Genomic DNA, 18,992 nt, shown 5'->3' with positions numbered 1-18,992 from the left:
TAGGTGCCGATCTGGGCATAAGGGTAAGATGTTCAGTAACACCTCGGTCCTGCTGAACATCAGTGTCTCCTAAGTCACTTAGACCCAGATCCTCAAAGGTATTTAGGCTCCTAAAATCCATTGAAATCGTGAGCATTAAGAGCCTAAATACCTCTGAGGCCCATGTCTTAGGCATGTTTGAAAACTTTACCCCAGGGGACTTGCTCAAAGATTGCTTATTAGGAAAGGGATAGATAAGAAGACAGAAAATGCCATATTGCCTCTCTATAAATCCATGGTTTGCCCACATCTTGAATACTGCATGCAGATGTGGTCGCCCGCTCTCAAAAAGGATATATTGGAATTGGAAAAGGTACAGAAAAAAGCAACAAAAATGATTGGGGTATGGAACCGCTTCCGTATGAGGAGAGATTAATAAAACTGGGACTTTTCAGCTTGGAAAAGAAACGACTAAGAGGGGACGTGATATAGGTCTGCAAAATCATGATGGGTGTGGAGAAATTAAATAAGGAAGTGTTCGTTACTTCTCATAACACAAGAACTAGGGGTCACCCAATGAAATTAATGGGCAGCAGGTTTAAAACAAACAAAAGGAAGTATTTCTTCACACAACGCTCAGTCAGCCTCTGGAACTCTTTGCCAGAGGATGTTGTGAAGGCCAAGACTATCACAGGGCTCAAAAAAGAGCTAGATAAGTTCATGGCAGCTAAGTCCTGCCAATGGCTATTAGCTAGGATGGGCAGGGATGGTGTCCCTAGCCTCTGTTTGCCAGAAGCTGGGAATGGGTGACAGGGGATGGATCACTTGGTGATTGCCTGTTCAGTTTATTCTCTCTGAAGCACCTGGCATGGGCCGCTGTTGTAAGACAGGATACTGGGATACATGGGCCTTTGGTCTGACCCAGTATGGCTGTTCTTATATTCAGAGAGTCTGTGACTGAGCCAGGAATTGAAACCATATCTCGCCGCTTTTGCACATGACCTCCGTTTTCTTCCTGGATCCTCTTTACTTATGTCACGGGAGAAGATTTCAAGTGATGGAGGCCCAACTCCTCCAAAGCGTTTAGGCGCCTAACTCCTAATGGGATAACTGCCTTGCATATTAACCAGGTTTTTGTTATGTGGAGTCAGCAAAAGCTCTGAACCCTCTTCTCAACAAGATACCAGTCCCTGGAGACGTGAGCCAGAGGGAAGAGAGGATTTTCTCAGCAAACAAAGCTTCAAAGTTGAAGAACTGACCTCGGTGTCTGCGTTGTAAAATGTCACCTCCCCTCAGTCATAGTCCAGATGCACCCCGATTTCCCCAGGGTTCTCATTCAAGGCCAGAGGGGTGTGCGGGGAGCTGAGAGCCCAGTACTGCCCTCGGTACAGCCCCACTGTCCAGATTCCTCCTCTGGCTTGACACTGAACTCCCCATTCCACCTCACCATCTCCCTGGCCACCCCTATGGCCCAGCCGTCCCAATCACCTACCTCCACCTCCCGGTAGTGACTCTCCTTGGAGCCCAGAACACAAGTATGAGTCAAATCTCTTGGGGATATCAGGCAGACTCTGCCTTGCGTTTCCTCAGCACATGGTCTTCTAGTCCTTGAAGAGGACGAGCTTGGGGTGGGCTGTCTGTGGACAGAGTCACTTCTCCCCGAGAGGGAGCCATACATTCACACTCAGGGCTTGTTCATGTCATGGAGAGGAAACCATTCCTCAGTGAGGGCTGGTCTACACTAGAAAGTTGGGTTGACTTACGTACATTGCTCAGGCGTGTGAAAAATTCACCCTGAGAAACAAAGTTAAGCTCACCTAAGCCCTGGCATAGACAGCACTATATTGACAGAATCATAGAATCATAGAATATCAGGGTTGGAAGGGACCTCAGGAGGTCATCTAGTCCAACCCTCTGCTCAAAGCAGGACCAATCCCCAACTAAATCATCCCAGCCAGGTCTCTGTCAAGCCTGACCTTAAAAACTTCTAAGGAAGGAGATTCCACCACCTCCCTAGGTAACCCATTCCAGTGTTTCACCACCCTCCTAGTGAAAAAGTTTTTCCTAATATCCAACCTAAACCTCCCGCACTGCAACTTGAGACCATTACTCCTCGTTCTGTCATCTGCTAGCACTGAGAACAGTCTAGCTCCATTCTTCCATTCTTGTGTTATAAGAAGAATTCTTCCACTGACCTAGACAGTGCTTCTCGGAGAAGTGGATGTACTCCAGTGACGGAAGAACCTCTTCCATTGCTGTAATTCGTGTCTACACTACAGCGCTGCAGCTGTGTCGCTATAGCGTTTCTAGTGTCTACATACCCTGAGTCTTCGCCAGGATGCATCTGCCTGAAGTCAATGGGGTTTATGCCAGCAGAACTGTGCCTGTGCTTACCGGTCTTAGGGCTTATAGAGCCCTCACACTGGACGCCTGACAATCATCCGTGGATTTTGTCCTTGCATGCACCCTGTGAAGTAAGGACAGATTGGTAACTGAGACACGGGGTGGTAATAATGGTTATGGATAGGATTTTGTCACGGTAAAATTATGCCTAATTCGCAGCACAGTCATGGTGAAAAATAGATCATTTCGAGCCATGGCAACAAAACTTTTTGTAATAAAGGCTGATTGTGAACATAAATGTGCATTTATGAACAGTAAAATGTTTCTGCTAAACAAACAGGGCTTGCCTATGGAAACATTTACATGTGCCTGCTGTGGGTCTTGCTGCAGCTCGTTAAGAGTTCATTACTGCACTTTGATCTAGTCCTCTTTGACACTGGAGCTGATCAAAGCGCATTAACCAGTTGTTACAGTTCATTTCTTTAACTAGGCTTAATACAATTCAATTTTTATTTTTATTTTCACCATTTTGACCGATAATATCAATGTTTATTTTTTAAGCAATTTTTTTCCTGATTTTGATCCATTTAAATTTTCACAATTGCAGGAAATGACGCCGGTGGGCAGAGAATTATTTAATGACATAGACACGCTGAGATTCAAAAAGTTAACGCTTTATCGACGGTTAAAATACAAATTGTTTACATCACATGTCACAGAATATCAGGGGTGGAAGGGACCTCAGGAGGTTATGTAGTCCAACCCCCTCCTCAAAGCAGGGCCAATCCCCCATTTTTGCCCCAGATCCCTAAATGGCCTGCTCAAGGATTGAACTCACAACCTTGGGTTCAGCAGGTCAGTGCTTAAACCACAGAGCTATCCCTTCACATACCAACTAAATATCCTTAAATCAGCAAATCACAACTGCTTTTACTATTCATGTGTGAGTGCATCTGTAACAACCCTAATTCAGAAGTCTAACTCACTGGAATTAGACTCTCCTAAGTTCTCAAGCAGCATTTTTCTTACTTTGCCTATCTGTACATTTTGATTATTATAGATGGAAATGTTCTTTCGTGGGTTTGTGTGTGTATGGCAAAATAGACGGTTGCCAACATTTCCAGATAGAAATTGAATCATTCCAAACCTCCTTTTAACTGTTACAGTGCTGTGATAAATAAATAAACATCAATATTATCAAATGGGACGAGATCAAAGCACATTAACAAACCACTAATGCTTGTAGGCAGGGTGCACAGGATATGTTGGTCCGCAGCAAGCTTGTTCTGGTTGACAAGCCTTAAGTTTTCTTTACTTTGCAAAAGGAAGCTATGGAATTTTATTGATTGATTTCTTTTGACAATACTTTCTTTTTCAAACACTGCTTAACTTTATAGTAACAAAATAACTTCCCGCTTTTCACAGTCAAGTTGAAATCAGTGGTAAAATGCACGGGTTCCGTGACAGGGATGATCACCTTGACAAAAACTGCATCCATAATAACAGTGAGATTAAGTTACTGGTGTTGCCGGCACCCAGTGCCGAGAGGCTGAACAACAGCTTGAGTGGTTCGTTACCATTGTGTGCTACACCCAATAATCACAACGGGGTGGAGAAGCAGAAAAGTTTATTTGCAGCTGCAAAAAGGTACAGGGAGAATAAAATCTCAAATCCTGCACACAGAGCAGGAAGTTACACAGGCTTTTATACATCCTTTTTCCCAGCATACTTATTTAATAGCAAGCTGCCCCAAGTGTCCATATAGCCAGCCAATCCAGTTCCCAGCTAGTTCCCTGATTCTCTGTATCATTTGTTAAACTATACATAAAGCTGCTTTATTCAGCATTGTTCTTTTATATTTCCCCTGTTTGGCCTTGCTTAGTTTCAGGCAGTCTGACTCTGCAACATACTGTTGCAGATTCTCAGCATAACTGCTGTGTGTGCCTCCAGGCGGGGGGGGGGCCAAGGACACTTGGGCCTAGTACGCAGAGCTGCTGCAAGTGCCTCCAGGCAGGAGGGGGGGCCAAGGACACCAGGGCCTAGTGCAAGGGGGCTTCATCGACACTCGTGGTCTTCCATCCCCTCGAGTTACCTAGTGGCCATGCCCCAGTGTTCCCAACACTGGCCTAGCTAGGAATTGAACCCACATCTCCGAAGTCCATCTACCATAGCTATCTGGTCCTTGTTACCATAGTGTCTGAGTTCCTAGCTTCCACTGAACAGGGCCTAACTGACATGCCTAGAGTGACACAGGGAGTACGTGGTGGGAGAGGGAAGAGAACCCAGACCTCCAATGTTCAAGGATACTGCTCTAACTGCTGGATCAGCCTTTATTTCTATCTTTTTCTTCCTCAGTCCTCTCCAGATTCTTATCCCCACACTTTCCAAAAGCAGCTTCCATTTTTCAGGTGCCCACCTTAAGAAACACAAGGGCCTAATCCTCCAAGGGACTGAGTGTAACAATGCCCTTGTCAGGCCCTCCGTGAGGTTCAACCCCTCGAACTGAAAGCATGAGTAGCTCCTGCCTGTGCTAACGGACCAGGCGCTAGTGTCGTAAGGGTACTTAGGCATTGCAGTACCAAACTCCCTGCTACCTAGTGGGCTTCTCAGCCCCAAGTTAGGTCCCAGGCTCCCCATGCATTGTGTGAGGCCCCTAGGAAAGGGCTGTTCAGAAGCCAGCTTGCTGAGCAGAGAGTTGCCTAAACTAGCCCAAAATGAGATGCAGAGGAATGGGATATGCTGAGGGCTCAGATCCTCAGAAGTATATAGGCACCTAACCCTATTGATGTGGGTCCTCGGCACCTGACTGATGGGCCAGAGACAGGCCCTTCCACCAACTCAAGAGTCTCAATCGTGAATCCTACCCTGGAGTTAGATGCCTAATCTTGTGAAAAACCAGGAAGAGAGCCCCCATTATAGCCACTAGCCTGGGGATTAAAGCATTCACCTCTGATGTGGGGCATCCCAATGCAAATCACTGCCCTGCCTGATTTGGAGCAAGGATTTGAGCCCAGATTTCCCACATCCCACCTGTGTACCCTACCGACTAGCTACTCCAGGGTGGTTTTCCAAATCTCTTCTGCTGGAGCAGTTCTATTTTATATTAAATATGCATTGGGCCCGAGAAAGCAAGTGACAGAGACTGACTATAGCCAGTGCTCTAGGGCACTTTCCTAGGATGTCAGAGACTCAGGATAAAGTCCTGCAACAGTAAATATTCTGGGTGTTCTAGCCGTTAGATGGGGACAAAGAACCACATAGAGTTACACGAGCACTAATAAAAAGAAAAGGAGTACTTGTGGCACCTTAGAGACTAACCAATTTATTTGAGCATAAGCTTTCGTGAGCTACAGCTCACTGAATGCATCCGATGAAGTGAGCTGTAGCTCACGAAAGCTTATGCTCAAATAAATTGGTTAGTCTCTAAGGTGCCACAAGTCCTCCTTTTCTTTATCCATTCTGGAGTAAATGCAGGCCTTAAGTCCAGGTTTGCGAGTGAATGTTTTCTGAGCACAAGGAAAAGGTCTCAGACACGCTGGTTTGGGCTCTGATTCTGGTTCCTTTGCTTTGGAAGTTTCTTTCTCTCTTCAGAGAAGAGAAACGGAGTCTGTGGCCGGATCCGCCGTGAGCCAGGTTTCTGTCCCCGCTGCTGGGGTGAGGAGGGAGGAGGTTTCCTTCGCTTTTCCCCACCAGGGGGCTCTGGGTATTGCTCAGGAGGGGAAGCTCCTAGGGCTCGAGCTCTCTCTGCTCAGCAGACCGGGGGTTGCGCTTCCTGGGTCAGATGCAGCCGCTGCTCGCTCCGTTGTGAGCTGAGGAGCTCCGGCTTCCCAGCTGTGCGGGGAGCGCCCTGCATTAACCCCGCTCTGCCGACCGCTGAGCCGGAGCCTGCAGGTGAGGGGAGAGACCCGGGGGAAGGGCCGGGGCCGGGCAGGAAAGTGACTCCGCACCAACGGCCCCTCCTCGCCCCATCTCTGCTCCCGGGGGGGTCTGCGAGTCCCAGAGCTGCTGCCCTCCCCGACCCCCCCGGCTCTGCCCCCCTGAGCGCCTGCAGGAGCCGAGCCAGCGCCGGGGGAGCGACCGCCCCGGGCCCGGGCCCGGGACCGAGTCTCCCCCCCAGGGGAGGGGACAGGCGGGAGTCGGGGGCAGAGACTGGCAGGGGCAGCAGGAGCAATCTGGGGAGGGAGGTTCCCGGCTCCCAGCCCTGCCCAGCCCCATTCCCTGCAGCACCCCAGGGCCGATTGACTTTCCTGGGAACAAGGTCAGGAGCAGGGAGAGGAAAAGCCAGTTCCTGCCTCTGCCTGGTCCCCAGCTGCTGGGGGGATGCGCTGCCCGGAGACCGTGTCAGGGGGGATCCCCCAGAGCGGCTCCTTTCTCGGGTTTGGTTCAGACTGTGGGCTGAAATGCGCTCCCTCCTCGAGAGAGAGGCTGGGTCTGTGTTCATAGAATCATAGAATATCAGGGTTGGAAGGGACCTCAGGAGGTCATCTAGTCCCCTGCTCAAAGCTGGACTAATCCCCAACTAAATCATCCCAGCCAGGGCTTTGTCAAGCCTCACCTTAAAATATCTAGGGAAGGAGATTCCACCACCTCCCTAGGTAACGCATTCCAGTGTCTCACCACCCTCCTAGTGCAAAAGTTTTTCCTAATATCAAACGTAAACCTCCCCCACTGCAACTTGAGACCATTACTCCTTGTTCTGTCATCTGCTAGCACTGAGAACAGTCTAGATCCATCCTCTTTGGAACCCCCTGTCAGGTAGTTGAAAGCAGCTATCAAATCCCCCCTCATTCTTCTCTTCCTCAGACTAAACAATCCCAGTTCCCTCAGCCTCTCCTCATAACTCATGTGTTCCAGACCCCTAATCATTTTTGTTGCCCTCCGCTGGACTCTTTCAATTTTTCCACATCCTTCTTGTAGTGTGGGGCCCAAAACTGGACACAGTACTCCAGATGAGGCCTCACCAATGTCAAATAGAGGGGAATGATCACGTCCCTCGATCTGCTGGCAATGCCCCTACATATACATCCCAAAATGCCATTGCCCTTCTTGGCAACAAGGGCACACTGTTGACTCATATCCAGCTTCTCCTCCACTGTAACCCCTAGGTCCTTTTCTGCAGAACTGCTGCTGAGCCATTCGGTCCCTAGTCTGTAGCGGTGCATGGGATTCTTCCTTCCTAAGTGCAGGACTCTGCACTTGTCCTTGTTGAACCTCATCAGATTTCTTTTGGCCCAATTCTCTAATTTGTCTAGGGCTCTCTGTATCCTGTCCCTACCCTACAGTGTATCTACCCCTCCTCCCAGTTTAGTGTCATCTGAAAACTTGCTGCGGGTGCAATCCACACCATCCTCCAGATCATTTATGAAGATATTGAACAAAACTGGCCCCAGGACCGACCCTTGGGCCACTCCACTTGATACCGGCTGCCGACTAGACGTGGAGCCATTGATCACTACCCGTTGAGCCTGACAATCTAGCCAACTTTCTATCCACCTTATAGTCCGTTCATCCAGCCCATACTTCCTTAACTTGCTGGCAAGAATACTGTGGGAGACGGTGTCAAAAGCTTTGCTAAAGTCAAGGAACAACACGTCTACCGCTTTCCCCTCATCCACAGAGCCAGTTATCTCGTCATAGAAGGCAATTAGATTAGTCAGGCATGACTGGCTTGTAGTTCCCAGGATCCTCCTCCTTCCCTTTTTTAAAGATGGGCTCTACATTAGCCTTTTTCCAGTCGTCCGGGACTTCCCCTGATTGCCATGAGTTTTCAAAGATAAGGCCAATGGCTCTGCAGGCACATCCGCCAACTCCTTTAGCACCCTCGGATGCCGCGCATCCGGCCCCATGGACTTGTGCTCGTCCAGCATTTCTAAATAGTCCCAAACCACTTCTTTCTCCACAGAGGGCAGGTCACCTCCTCCCCATGCTGTGCTGCCCAGTGCAGTAGTCTGGGAGCTGACCTTGTTCGTGAAGACAGAGGCAAAAAAAGCATTGAGTACATTAGTTTTTTCCACATCCTCTGTCACTAGGTTGCCTCCCTTATTCAGTAAGGGGCCCACACTTTCCTTGGCTTTCTTCTTGTTGCTAACATACCTGAAGAAACCCTTCTGGTTACTTTTAACATCTCTTGCTAGCTGCAACTCCAGGTGTGATTTGGCCTTCCTGATTTCACTCTTGCATGCCTGAGCAATATTTTTATACTCCTCCCTGGTCATTTGTCCAATCTTCCACTTCTTGTAAGCTTCTTTTTTGAATTTAAGATCAGCAAGGATTTCACTGTTAAGCCAAGCTAATCGCATGCCATATTTACTATTCTTTCTACGCATCGGGATGGTTTGTCTCTGTAACGTCAATAAGGATTCTTTAAAATACAGCCAGCTCTCCTGGACTCATTTCCCCGTCATGTTATTCTCCCAGGGGATCTTGCCCATCAGTTCCCTGAGGGAGTCAAAGTCTGCTTTTCTGAAGTCCAGGGTCCGTATTCTGCTGCTCTCCTTTCTTCCCTGTGTCAGGATCCTGAACTCGACCATCTCATGGTCACTGCCTCCCAGATTCCCATCCATTTTAGCTTCCCCTACTAATTCTTCCCGGTTTGTGAGCAGCAGGTCAAGAGCAGCTCTGCCCCTAGTTGGTTCCTGCAGCACTTGCACCAGGAAATTGTCCCCTACACTTTCCAAAAACTTCCTGGATTGTCTGTGCACTGCTGTATTGCTCTCCCAGCAGATATTAGGGTGACTGAAGTCTCCCATGAGAACCAGGGCCTGCAATCTAGTAACTTCCGTGAGTTGCTGGAAGAAAGCCTCATCCATCTCATCCCCCTGTTCCGGTGGTCTATAGCAGACTCCCACGACATCACCCTTGTTGCTCACGCTTCTAAACTTAATCCAGAGACTCTCAGGTTTTTCTGCAGTTTCTGCAGTTTCGTACCGGAGCTCTGAGCAGTCACACTGCTCCCACACTGCAACTCCCCCACCTTTTCTGCCCTGCCTGTCCTTCCTGAACAGTTTATATCCATCCATGACAGTACTCCAGTCATGTGAGTTATCCCACCAAGTCTCTGTTATTCCAATCACATCATAATTTCTTGACTGTGCCAGGACTTCCAGTTCTCCCTGCTTGTTTCCCAGGCTTCTTGCATTTGTGTATAGGCACTTGAGATAACTCACTGATCGTCCCTCTTTCTTAGTATGAGGCAGGAGCCCTCCCCTCTTGTGCGCTCCTGCTTGTGCTTCCACCCGGTATCCCACTTCCCCACTTACTTTAGGGCTTTGGTCTCCTTCCCCCGGTGAACCTAGTTTAAAGCCCTCCTCGCTAGGTTAGCCAGCCTGCTTGCGAAGATGCTCTTCCCTCTCTTCATTAGGTGAAGCCCGTCTCTGCCAAGCACTCCTCCTTCTTGGAACGCCATCCTAAGATGTTGTAATAAAGTGGGGCAGAGTCAGGGTCCAAATTTCTTCCTCAAGGTCCAGACTCCAGAGACAATCATATATATATATATATATAATCACAATCACACTCACAATAAATACATAAAAAAGATTGTGGGGTCCCCTTCAAAAGCATCTGGCAGGCCGGGTCTGGCCAGCGGTCCGCCTTGTGACTGCCCCGTGTCTAGAGCATCTGTCTGCAGGGAAAAAGCCAGGAGGGAATCGGGGCGTGAAATGGTGCCAAGGCCCTTTTGAAACCTCCCTTCTCGCCCTGACAGGCTGCAGAATCAGGTCCGGATTGTCCCTGGGGGGCTGGGAAGGGAAATGGCTGCTGTGGAACCAGCTCAGGTAGGGGATATTTCTGGAACTTATGGGGTCTCCTCCTGGAGGGAGAGGGGCAGAAAACGCAGGGGGGTGAGGAAGATGGTGGTGAGTGGGTGGCAGGGGGTGACAGACCTGTCCTGGGACTTGATCTGGAGCCTGGTTTATAGGAACAGGCCCACTGGGAGGAAAACTATTGCATGGGTGCCGTGGTATTCCCATCTCCCCCTCTGTCTGGCTTATGAGCAAGCATAGGTACTGACTTTTATTTTTTTCTGGGAGTGCTCCGCCCCCTCCCCTGAGGCTCCACCCCCACTCCGCCTCTTCCCACCCCCGCTCTGCCCACTCCTCAAAGACCCCGCCTGCTGCTTCTGCCCTTGCCCAAGCCCCTCCCCCAGCCTCTGAACAGCTGGTGGGTGCTGAGCCGAGGCTGGAGCACCCACGGAGTCGGCACCTATGCTTATGAGTCTTGCTATGGAGGCTGCCACGACCCCCTCCTCCCCCCCCAGCTGGGTGGGTTGTGAGGGTTGAACCTCATGATATAAAAGTGTGATGAGTCTCCAGCACCCATGCTAAGGCGACAGCCCCATCAGCTCGGCTGCAGCAAGAGACTCGGTGTGTAGCTGGTCCAAGTTTTTCAACCCCGGCGTTTTCCCAGCAGGACCAGGTGCAACAGGAGACCCCGGCGGCTGGGATGTGGGGAGAACCCCGTGCCCTGGGGGAAGGGCGTTGTGGGATCCCGGTCCAGCATCCCAAGGAGGAGAGCGAGGCTGAGGAGCAGAGCCCTGGCTGGCCCTTATCCCCGCGGACGCCGTCCCGGTCCTTGCTGGGATGCTCGGAGGGGGAAGATTGTCCATTGAGGACGGCGCAGACGCCTCCCCGGTCTCGGAAAGCGGCAGAAACGGCAGGCCTTGAGCAGGCGGTGCCGTCCCGTGAGTGGCCTCATGGGCACCAGGTTCCTTCATTCCCCAGGGAGGCACCTGAGGCCTGCGTCTCCCTGGGGACAGGCCCCACTAGGGGCCGTGCTGAGGGCAAGGCTGCCGTTTCAGAGCAGGCCAGCGAGGAAGCCCATCGGTTGCAGTTCCGCTCAGGCGCTGCCCGGCCCGGAGAAGCTCCCCGAGAGACGCTAGCCCGGCTCAGCCGGGCTGCTCGGCTCTGGCTGCGGCCCGGGGAGCGCACCAAGGAGCAGATAGTGGACGTCGTCGTGCGGGAGCGGTTCCTGGGGGCACTGCAGCCGGACGTGCGGGCCTGGGTGACAGCAAGGGAGCCCCACAGCAGCGAGGAGGCGGCTGCGTTGGCTGAAGCCTGCCTGGGGCAGGGGCAGTTGACCCAGCCTGCTCAGGTAGCTGATACGGCGCGAGGTGGGGAAATGCTGCGGGAGCAGAGCCAAGCATGTGGCTGAGAAGGGATGATGGGAGAGACAGATCTGATGGGAAATCAAAGGATAAAACGTCCCCTCCCACACCTCCTGGATAGGATATTGTGGGGCAGGGGCGCCAGAATAGGGGGGCCATGGCCCATCCACTTTTCGTCATGGGTCCCACCCCTGCCCTTCCTCTTCCCCCCGAGGCCCCACTCCCCAGCCAGGCTGGCAGCTGGAGCCCAGGGCAGGTGGAGGGTCTGCGGCTCCTCACAGCTGCGCGCACAGCTGTTATCATGGCCAGGCTGCAGCTCCGAGGCCCCCGCCAGAGCCGGGCTGGGGTAGGAGCCATGTGTGCAGCTGTGGGGAGCTGGAAGGTGGAGGTTCTGCGGTTCCCTAGAGGTGCCAGGGCTCCCCAGCCGGGCTCCAGCTGTTGGCCTGGCCGGGAGTTGTGGCCTTTGGGGAATCGGTGGGGTCACAGTGGGGGCCCTCCGGTCCCCCCTCCCAAAGTATGGGAAGACTCCACCGCCCCTGCTGTGAAGGCCTCAGCCTGAACAAGGTCCCACAGATGAAAGGAAGCGTCGTCGTATGGAAACATCCCTCTGAGACCTGGGCTGGGCCGGCAAAATCCTTGCCCAGCAAGTCTCGCTGGGCGCCCTGCATGAGGGGTCGTGGGCAAGTGCGTGCACGTCAGCAACAGTGGTATAGTTATTATTTACTCTGTGCATTGCTGAAGTCCCTAGGGACCCCCGCCCTATTATGCAGGACAGGGTGAAAACCTAGAACCAAGAGACAGCGCCTGCCCCCAAATGCTCACAGTCTTAAGATGAGGCAACAGCTGCATAGACCAGCGTCATGGCTCGGTGGAGTTTCACAGGCAGCGCCTCCCCATGAATCGGGCAGTATGGAGCACAGAGTGAAGGTGCTTGCTGCAAAAACGTTGGCATGACCAGCACGCCAAAGATAGACTCCTGTATTTTAAGGCCAGAAGGAAGCATTATGATCATCCTCTAGTCTTATCCCCTGCATAACACAGACTAGAGACTCCCACCCCAGGAGGCCTTCATAGAACCCAGCAACTTGTGGTTCAACTGGAGCCCAACTTTTACAGAGAGATGTCCGCTCTGGAACATAGGAGCGGCCACTCTGGGTCAGACCAAAGGTCCATCTCGCCCAGTATCCTGTCTGCTGACAGTGCCCCATGCCAGGTTTATAGGTTTCAAGTGATGGTTTATTACCCTCACACTTCAGTTTGTCCCTTATTTTGCTGAGCTGTGAAACGAACAAATAACCTGCGGAAAGCTGGTGGAAGATTTTGTGCCAGGGTGGGGTTTTTTTTTTCCAATGTGAAGTGCCTTTTTTTGACAGACAGAAACATTTCTGAACAATTTTTTCATTTTGGTCAGTTTTTTGTTTGTTTAAGAAAATTTTGGTTTCGTTTCACCGAGACGCCTCGCCCTCCCACCCCCACCCCCCGGCTTTTTATTACCTTGATCTTTTTTCCAGCGGGGGAAGGAGCTTTTAAAACTGACAGAAAAGTGGGGATTTTCCCACAGAAAGGAAACAGAAGTTTTTTAATGTTTTTTTTTTCAAAAAAACCCAACCAAACCCTAAAACAGCTTAAAAAGGAAAATGTCAGACAAAATGCAACATTTCCATTTCTTCTGATTTTTTCCCCCCTGCCAAATAAACTTATCCTCTTCAAACCTTCTGTATAATACTAACTGAACTAGTTGTCTTTAAAAAGAAAGATGCTGGGTTTTCTAAATCTGTTTCTCTCTGGGCAAGTTCAGTTCTTCAGATCTAGATCTGAACTCCGCAGGTCAGGTCTCAAGCTACTGTAAAGCAGTGGTTCTCAACCAGAAGTACATGTACCCCTGGGGGGACACAGAGGTCTTCCAGGGGGGTACATCAACTCATCTAGATATTTGCCTAGTTTTACAACAGGCTACATAAAAAGCACTACCAAAGTCAGTACAAACTAAAATTTCATATCGACAATGACTTGTGTGTAGAGCAGTATAAACTATACACTGAAATGTAAATACAATATTTATAGTCCAATCAATTTATTTTATAATTAGATGGTAAAAATGAGAACGTCAGCAATTTATCCCTAATAGTGGCTGTGACACTTTTGTATTTTTATGTCTGATTTTGTAAGCAAGTCGTTTTTAAGTGAGGTGAAACTTGGGGATACGCAGGACAAATCAGACTCCTGAAAGGGGCACAGTAGTCTGGAAAGGTTGAGACTCATTGCTGTAAAGCAAAGAATGCAGCTGTTCACTGTTATAGTTCAGGGCACCTCTAGTCCAGAGCTTGGGGGGCGGGCGGCAGGAAGGGGAGTCAAGATTCTCAAAAGTAAACCAGCAACACATGCATAAAACAGCACGGCAGGGTGGCACGGTCCCCCGAGGGAATGGAAGGAATCAAAGAGAGAAATTAACCTTGTGGACTGAGCCAGATGCTGAAGGTTCAGGTTTCATTTGGCTGGGTGAGAATAAAGAGCAGGAGGGCTCCATCTCGCACCTGCTGGATCCTGCATTGGAGGAATTCCATATGGAGCTTCCATAGATTTGCTTGGTCGGTCCCTGTGAACCCAGTGAGAACCACCTCAGTTTCACATACTAATGAGTGACCCTCATCCTGGGAGACTGAAGGTGCATTAGGTAGCAGAGGCATAGACACAGACTCCGTGGGTGCTCCAGCGCTCAAGTACCCATGGGAAAAAAAATAGGGGGTGCTCAGCACCCACAAGCCACATCTGTTGGGCAGGCCACGGTTGGCTGCCGATCAGCTCTTCAGCGGGGCCCCCGGGCTGGCTGCCGATCGCGGCAGGGGCTCAGGGGAAGGTGGAGAGGAGCCAGAAGTGGGCAGGCAGGGGGCCTTGGGGAAGGGGACTGAGAGGAGCGAGTGAGGGACAGGCAGAGGAGTTGGGGAAGGGGGTGGGAAGAGGCGGAGTGAGGGCGGAGCCTTGTGGGAAGGGGCAGGGCCTCAGGCAAAGCACTCACCTGGAAAAATAAGTCAGCACATATGAGCAGAGGGAATGGCCAGAGGCCTGAATGATGAGTGAGGAGATGTTAGACCTAGGAGTGAGTGAACCATTGAGCAGCACATGGGAGCAGTAGGGAGGAGATTCTAACTTGGGGATTAGAGGTACTATAAGCCTTACTGAAAGTAAACAGGAAACTAGAACAGTCTGGGGCAGGTAGGACTGTGACTGGGGAACAGGTCCTGAGTGGGGGAACTGTGGCTGTTTCAGGGGCTGGTGACCTTCGAGGAGGTGGCTGTGTATTTCACAGAGGAGGAGTGGGCTGTGCTGGACCCCAGTCAGAGAGCTTTCTACAGGGACGTCATGCAGGAGAATTACGAGAGTGTGACCTCGCTGGGTAAGGGATTCCTTGTTCCCTTGGGTATTAGAAGCTTTCTCTCCGCAAATATCACGTTCAGTGCTTAACCCTTCAGAGTAACACTTCACTTTTAATTTCTCTCATTCTTCGACTTTCCTCCCCCTCTTTTCGGGTGGAAAAGGACAGGCAGGAGAAAGTAGAACTCTGGCAGAGTTCTTTCTCCCAAAAAAGAATTACCATTTCAAAATATTTTCTAAAAATGGAATTGAAAGCTAAACTGTTTTGCAATGAAATAATTTTCAACCAAATCATTTTCTGAAGAGAAGTCTTTTTTGTTGAAAGTTTCATTCCCTGCTACAGCCTGGTATCTGGCCTAAGCGGTTTGATATTAGTGCTATGGCTAGATCACAGGGCATGTGCAGATCCCATCGTCTCCTCCAGGGGGCAAAGCGTGTCCGACTCTTCCAAAGGGTCTCCCACGTCCGTCTTCCGATGCCACGTCCCCACGGACTGGGGAGGGGCCAGGTTAAGTCATGGAACTTTCTTTGTAACAGACATTCCACAAACCATTCATTCACCCCATCCCACCATGTTCTTCCCCCCTCAGCAGGATTTCTCATTCCCAAACCCAGTGTGATCTCCCAGCTAGAGCGAGGGGAAGAGCCGTGGGTCTCGGATCTCCAGGGCTCCAAGGAAAGGGGGAACCTGAGAGGTGCCTGCATAGGTGAGGAATTGATTAAACTAACACACACCACCAGCCAATGAAAGAAACAGCTGGGAATCCTCCAAAAGCCTCGTGTGCTCCCCCAGTTCTGCCTCATCCCACACGGGTCACGATTGTCCCCACTAGGAGTCCCCTCATGGCAGATGTCACTCCAGGCTTCCAACCCACCTTGACACCAGCTCCCACCCCACTGACCTCCCTTGCCCTTGAGAGTTCAGATGGGTGTGAAGGGAGGTTGGGGGGACTCCTCTCTGTCCTCTGGGGAAGGGATTGTGGGGATTTGGTTCCTGATTTCACAAGCTCGTTGATGGCTTCATTCCACAGAATGAGCTTGGCTGACCTCTAACACCCTTGAACTGCTGCACTGGGTGATACCCCCAACTCTTTCCCATCCCTTACTGCACTGAATCCCACTGGTCCCAGCGTCCCTGTGACTCTCTGTCACTGGGCCCCTCTCCGTCTGTAAGAAGTGGATCCGAGGTGGAGTTTCCACTCTCTAGGACATAAAGTTGGTTTCCATGCACTATAGGGACCACTTTGCTGAGGAGTGTCTAGCTCTCAGTGTTTTCAGCAGAGAGCTGTTTCCCCGCCCCCCCTAGCAGAATGTGCAGAGATTTTGAGCAGCTGGGGAGCTGGCCCTGGGATTTTACCGCTTTAAAATGAGCTGGGGTTAAAAATCATGGAACGCTCTTCGTAAGAAATATTCCACGAATTCACCTCATCTCACTTGGTTTCTTTGCCTTGCGCAGGATTTCCAATTTCCAAGCCTGATGTGATTTCCCAGTTGAAAGGGGAGGGTGAGCCGTGGGTCCCCGATCTGCATGGCTGTTATGAAAAGGAGAGCCCGCGGGGCGCCTGTGCAGGTGAGGAACCAGCTCTACTGATGCACACCATCAGCAAGGAAAGGAAATAGCTGGCCTGCTGAGCTGCCCTCTACCCCCCAGAGCAGAGTTATCCTCAGCTGTGTCATGGCAACCATCAGCATGGCTTCCCACCCATTCCTGACTGACCCCTGGCAGTAGGTTCCTTCACCCAAGTGCCCGCACGTAGGCGCTGAACTCCATGGGTGCTCACCAATCAGCTCCTCCCCCTCCCCCCAGCGCCTCCCACCCACCACGGATCAGCGGTGGGCAGGAGGCTCTGGGGGGAGGAGCAAGGATGGAGCATGTTCAGGGAAGGGGGCGGAGCACCCCTCGGCCAATCAGAAAACCAGCATCTCTGTGCCCACCCGTTCCTGACTGACACCTAGCAGTAGCTTCCTACACCCTTGAGTCTTCAGATGGGGTGGAGGCAGAACTGGTCCCCTCCTCTCTGTCCTCTGGGGAAGAGTTTGAGCAGGAACTTAATTCTTTTTTCCATCTCCCCAGCTGTTACTGTGGTTTGTTTCCCTCCTACACATTCCCTTCTCTGAGGTTTCCTGTCTGGATTCTCTCTCTGTCCCAGCAGGTGAGGGCCCGGCCTGTGAAAATGCTCAACACCAGGGTCCCCAGCAAATGGAGCTGTGCAGGACGCCGTCCGTGAAATCCGAAGGGAACGCGTCCTGGACACCGGTGCAGGGGGAGCCGCACCCAACGTCATCAATGGAATGCGAAGGGGGTCATGAACAGGAGGACGTCTGTGCGAGCTGGGGCGGGTTAGAAGGGCAGGAGGGAGCCCAGCCCATTTCCCCCGGGGGAGGCAGCGAGGGCCACAGATACATCCAGGTCCTGCTGAGCCTCCAGCCGGAGCAGCAGCAGCGGCCGTGCCCCGAGTGCGGGAAGATCTTTGTTGACGGCGCTCACCTCCTGCGCCACCAGCGGCTGCATGCCCTGGAGAAGCCCTTCCCTTGCCCCGACTGCTGGCGGGGCTTCCTGCGGCGCTGCGACCTGGCTGTCCACCGGCGCTCCCACACCGGGGAGATCCCATTCCCCTGCCCCGACTGCGGGGAGGGCTTCCTGCGCCGCTGCGACCTGGCTGCCCACCGCAAGAGCCACATGGGGGAGTGGCCCCACCAGTGTCCCAAGTGTGGGCGGCGCTTCCGCAAGCGCTCCGTCCTGGTCAACCACCAGCGCACCCACCTGCAGGACGATCGCTACAAGTGCCCCGAGTGCGGCCAGGGCTTCAAGTGGCCCGGCCAGCTGGAAATGCACCGGTACAGCCACATGGAGGAGAAACGGCACACCTGCTTAAAGTGCGGGGAAAGCTTCAGCCAGCGCTCCCACCTCCTGGCCCACCAGGGCAGCCACCTCGGGGATGCCCCTTACCACTGCGCCGACTGCGGGAAGGGCTTTGCCCAGCACCCAGACCTCATCCTCCACCGGCGGAGTCACACCGGTGACCGGCCCTTCCACTGCCCCCAGTGCGGCATCGGCTTTGGCCGCAGCTCGGACCTCAGGAACCACCAGAGCGTCCACGCGGGCCAGCAGCCCCACAAGTGCCCCGCATGTGGGAAAGGCTTCCAGGAGAGAGCACACCTGGCTGCCCATCAGAAAAGCCATGGCGGGGAGGATTTCTACCTCGGCATCGCCTCAGTTTGGACAGGGTGAGCGTCAGCTCACCGGTCAGGAGACGGCAGCAGCCGGTCGCGAGTTGGTAGTGACGCCCTGGCTCTGCCTGGCCTAGCAATCACCAGGTGAAGCCTTGATCCGCACAGCCATGTGCTGAGCTGCCACTGGGGAGGGGATTGTCAGCGAGCCGCCGTGTGCCCGGAAGGCCATCGCTGTTTGTATTCGAGTACCATCTACGCCCCAGCGTGCATTGAATAAAATTCCTGCCAGAAAGCGTGTACCAGCAGTATCCCTGCTACTAGATTGATCTCTGAAGCCCTTGTCTCTATCGTTTAACTTTGCCATTCTAACCATTCAGCCTGTCAGCACTCATGGTCGGGGCGGCCTCAGCTTGAGGGGCTTGAAACTCTCAAAAATAAATCAACTCCAACAGCTTCCTCGTTTTTGAGCCAATTTGGGAAGAAGGTGTGTTGCCAGGTGAAAGTTTCACCTTTGTTTCACCAAGGTGGTGCATGCTGTGGAGCAGGGACTTGAAATTTGGTGGGGGTGGGTCGCCCTCGTGTCTGGACCCTGCTTTTTGCCACCCCTGTAAAAAAAAAAAAAATCCACCTGAATTGGCCACAGTTATAAGCCACCAAACAGCTTGCACGTGCTCAGTAGAGGTGACTTGAAGAGTTCTGCAGCTAAATGCTGGCAAGACTTTGTCTGCACTGAGCATGTGCCAGCCTCACAGGCTAACTAGATCACAGAATCATAGAATATCAGGGTTGGAAGGGACCTCAGGAGATCATCTGGTCCAACCCCCTGCTCAAAGCAGGCACAATTCTCAATTTTTCCCCCCCCAGATGGCTCCCTCAGGGATTGAGCTCACAACCCTGGGTTTAGCAGGCCAATGCTCAAACCACTGAGCTATCCCTCCCCCAGATCTCCCCCCAAGGGAGCATGCTCTGAGCAGGATGGCCCATGTGTCTGCTCCTCGCAGCAGGAGTGCCCACCTAAGGTCCC

The 18,992-nt window shown here is 52.0% G+C and overlaps 1 protein-coding gene across 5 annotated transcripts; it reads left to right on the top strand.

Moving 5' to 3' along the window:
• Positions 1-5,808: 5,808 nt before the first annotated feature.
• LOC125621773 (uncharacterized) lies at positions 5,809-18,422 on the top strand. 5 transcript variants are annotated; one of them, XM_075119443.1, is made up of 6 exons: positions 5,809-6,213; positions 10,729-11,409; positions 14,690-14,816; positions 15,385-15,501; positions 16,251-16,364; positions 16,945-18,422. In XM_075119443.1, the coding sequence occupies exons 2-6, from the start codon at positions 10,762-10,764 to the stop codon at positions 18,024-18,026; spliced, it is 2,088 nt and encodes a 695-aa protein (XP_074975544.1). In that variant the 5' UTR covers positions 5,809-6,213; positions 10,729-10,761; the 3' UTR covers positions 18,027-18,422. The 5 variants fall into 5 exon arrangements, with proteins under 5 accessions (XP_074975544.1, XP_074975543.1, XP_074975542.1 ...); XM_075119442.1 differs by having other exon boundaries at positions 10,726-11,409; XM_075119441.1 differs by lacking the exon at positions 5,809-6,213 and adding an exon at positions 10,028-10,094.
• Positions 18,423-18,992: the final 570 nt, after the last annotated feature.

This window comes from Caretta caretta, chromosome 14 (genome assembly GCF_965140235.1).
Source record: "Caretta caretta isolate rCarCar2 chromosome 14, rCarCar1.hap1, whole genome shotgun sequence".
Classification (NCBI taxonomy): Eukaryota; Metazoa; Chordata; order Testudines; family Cheloniidae; genus Caretta; species Caretta caretta.
The sequence above is the reverse complement of the archived record's forward strand: the minus strand, read 5'-3'. Positions and strand labels throughout refer to the sequence as shown.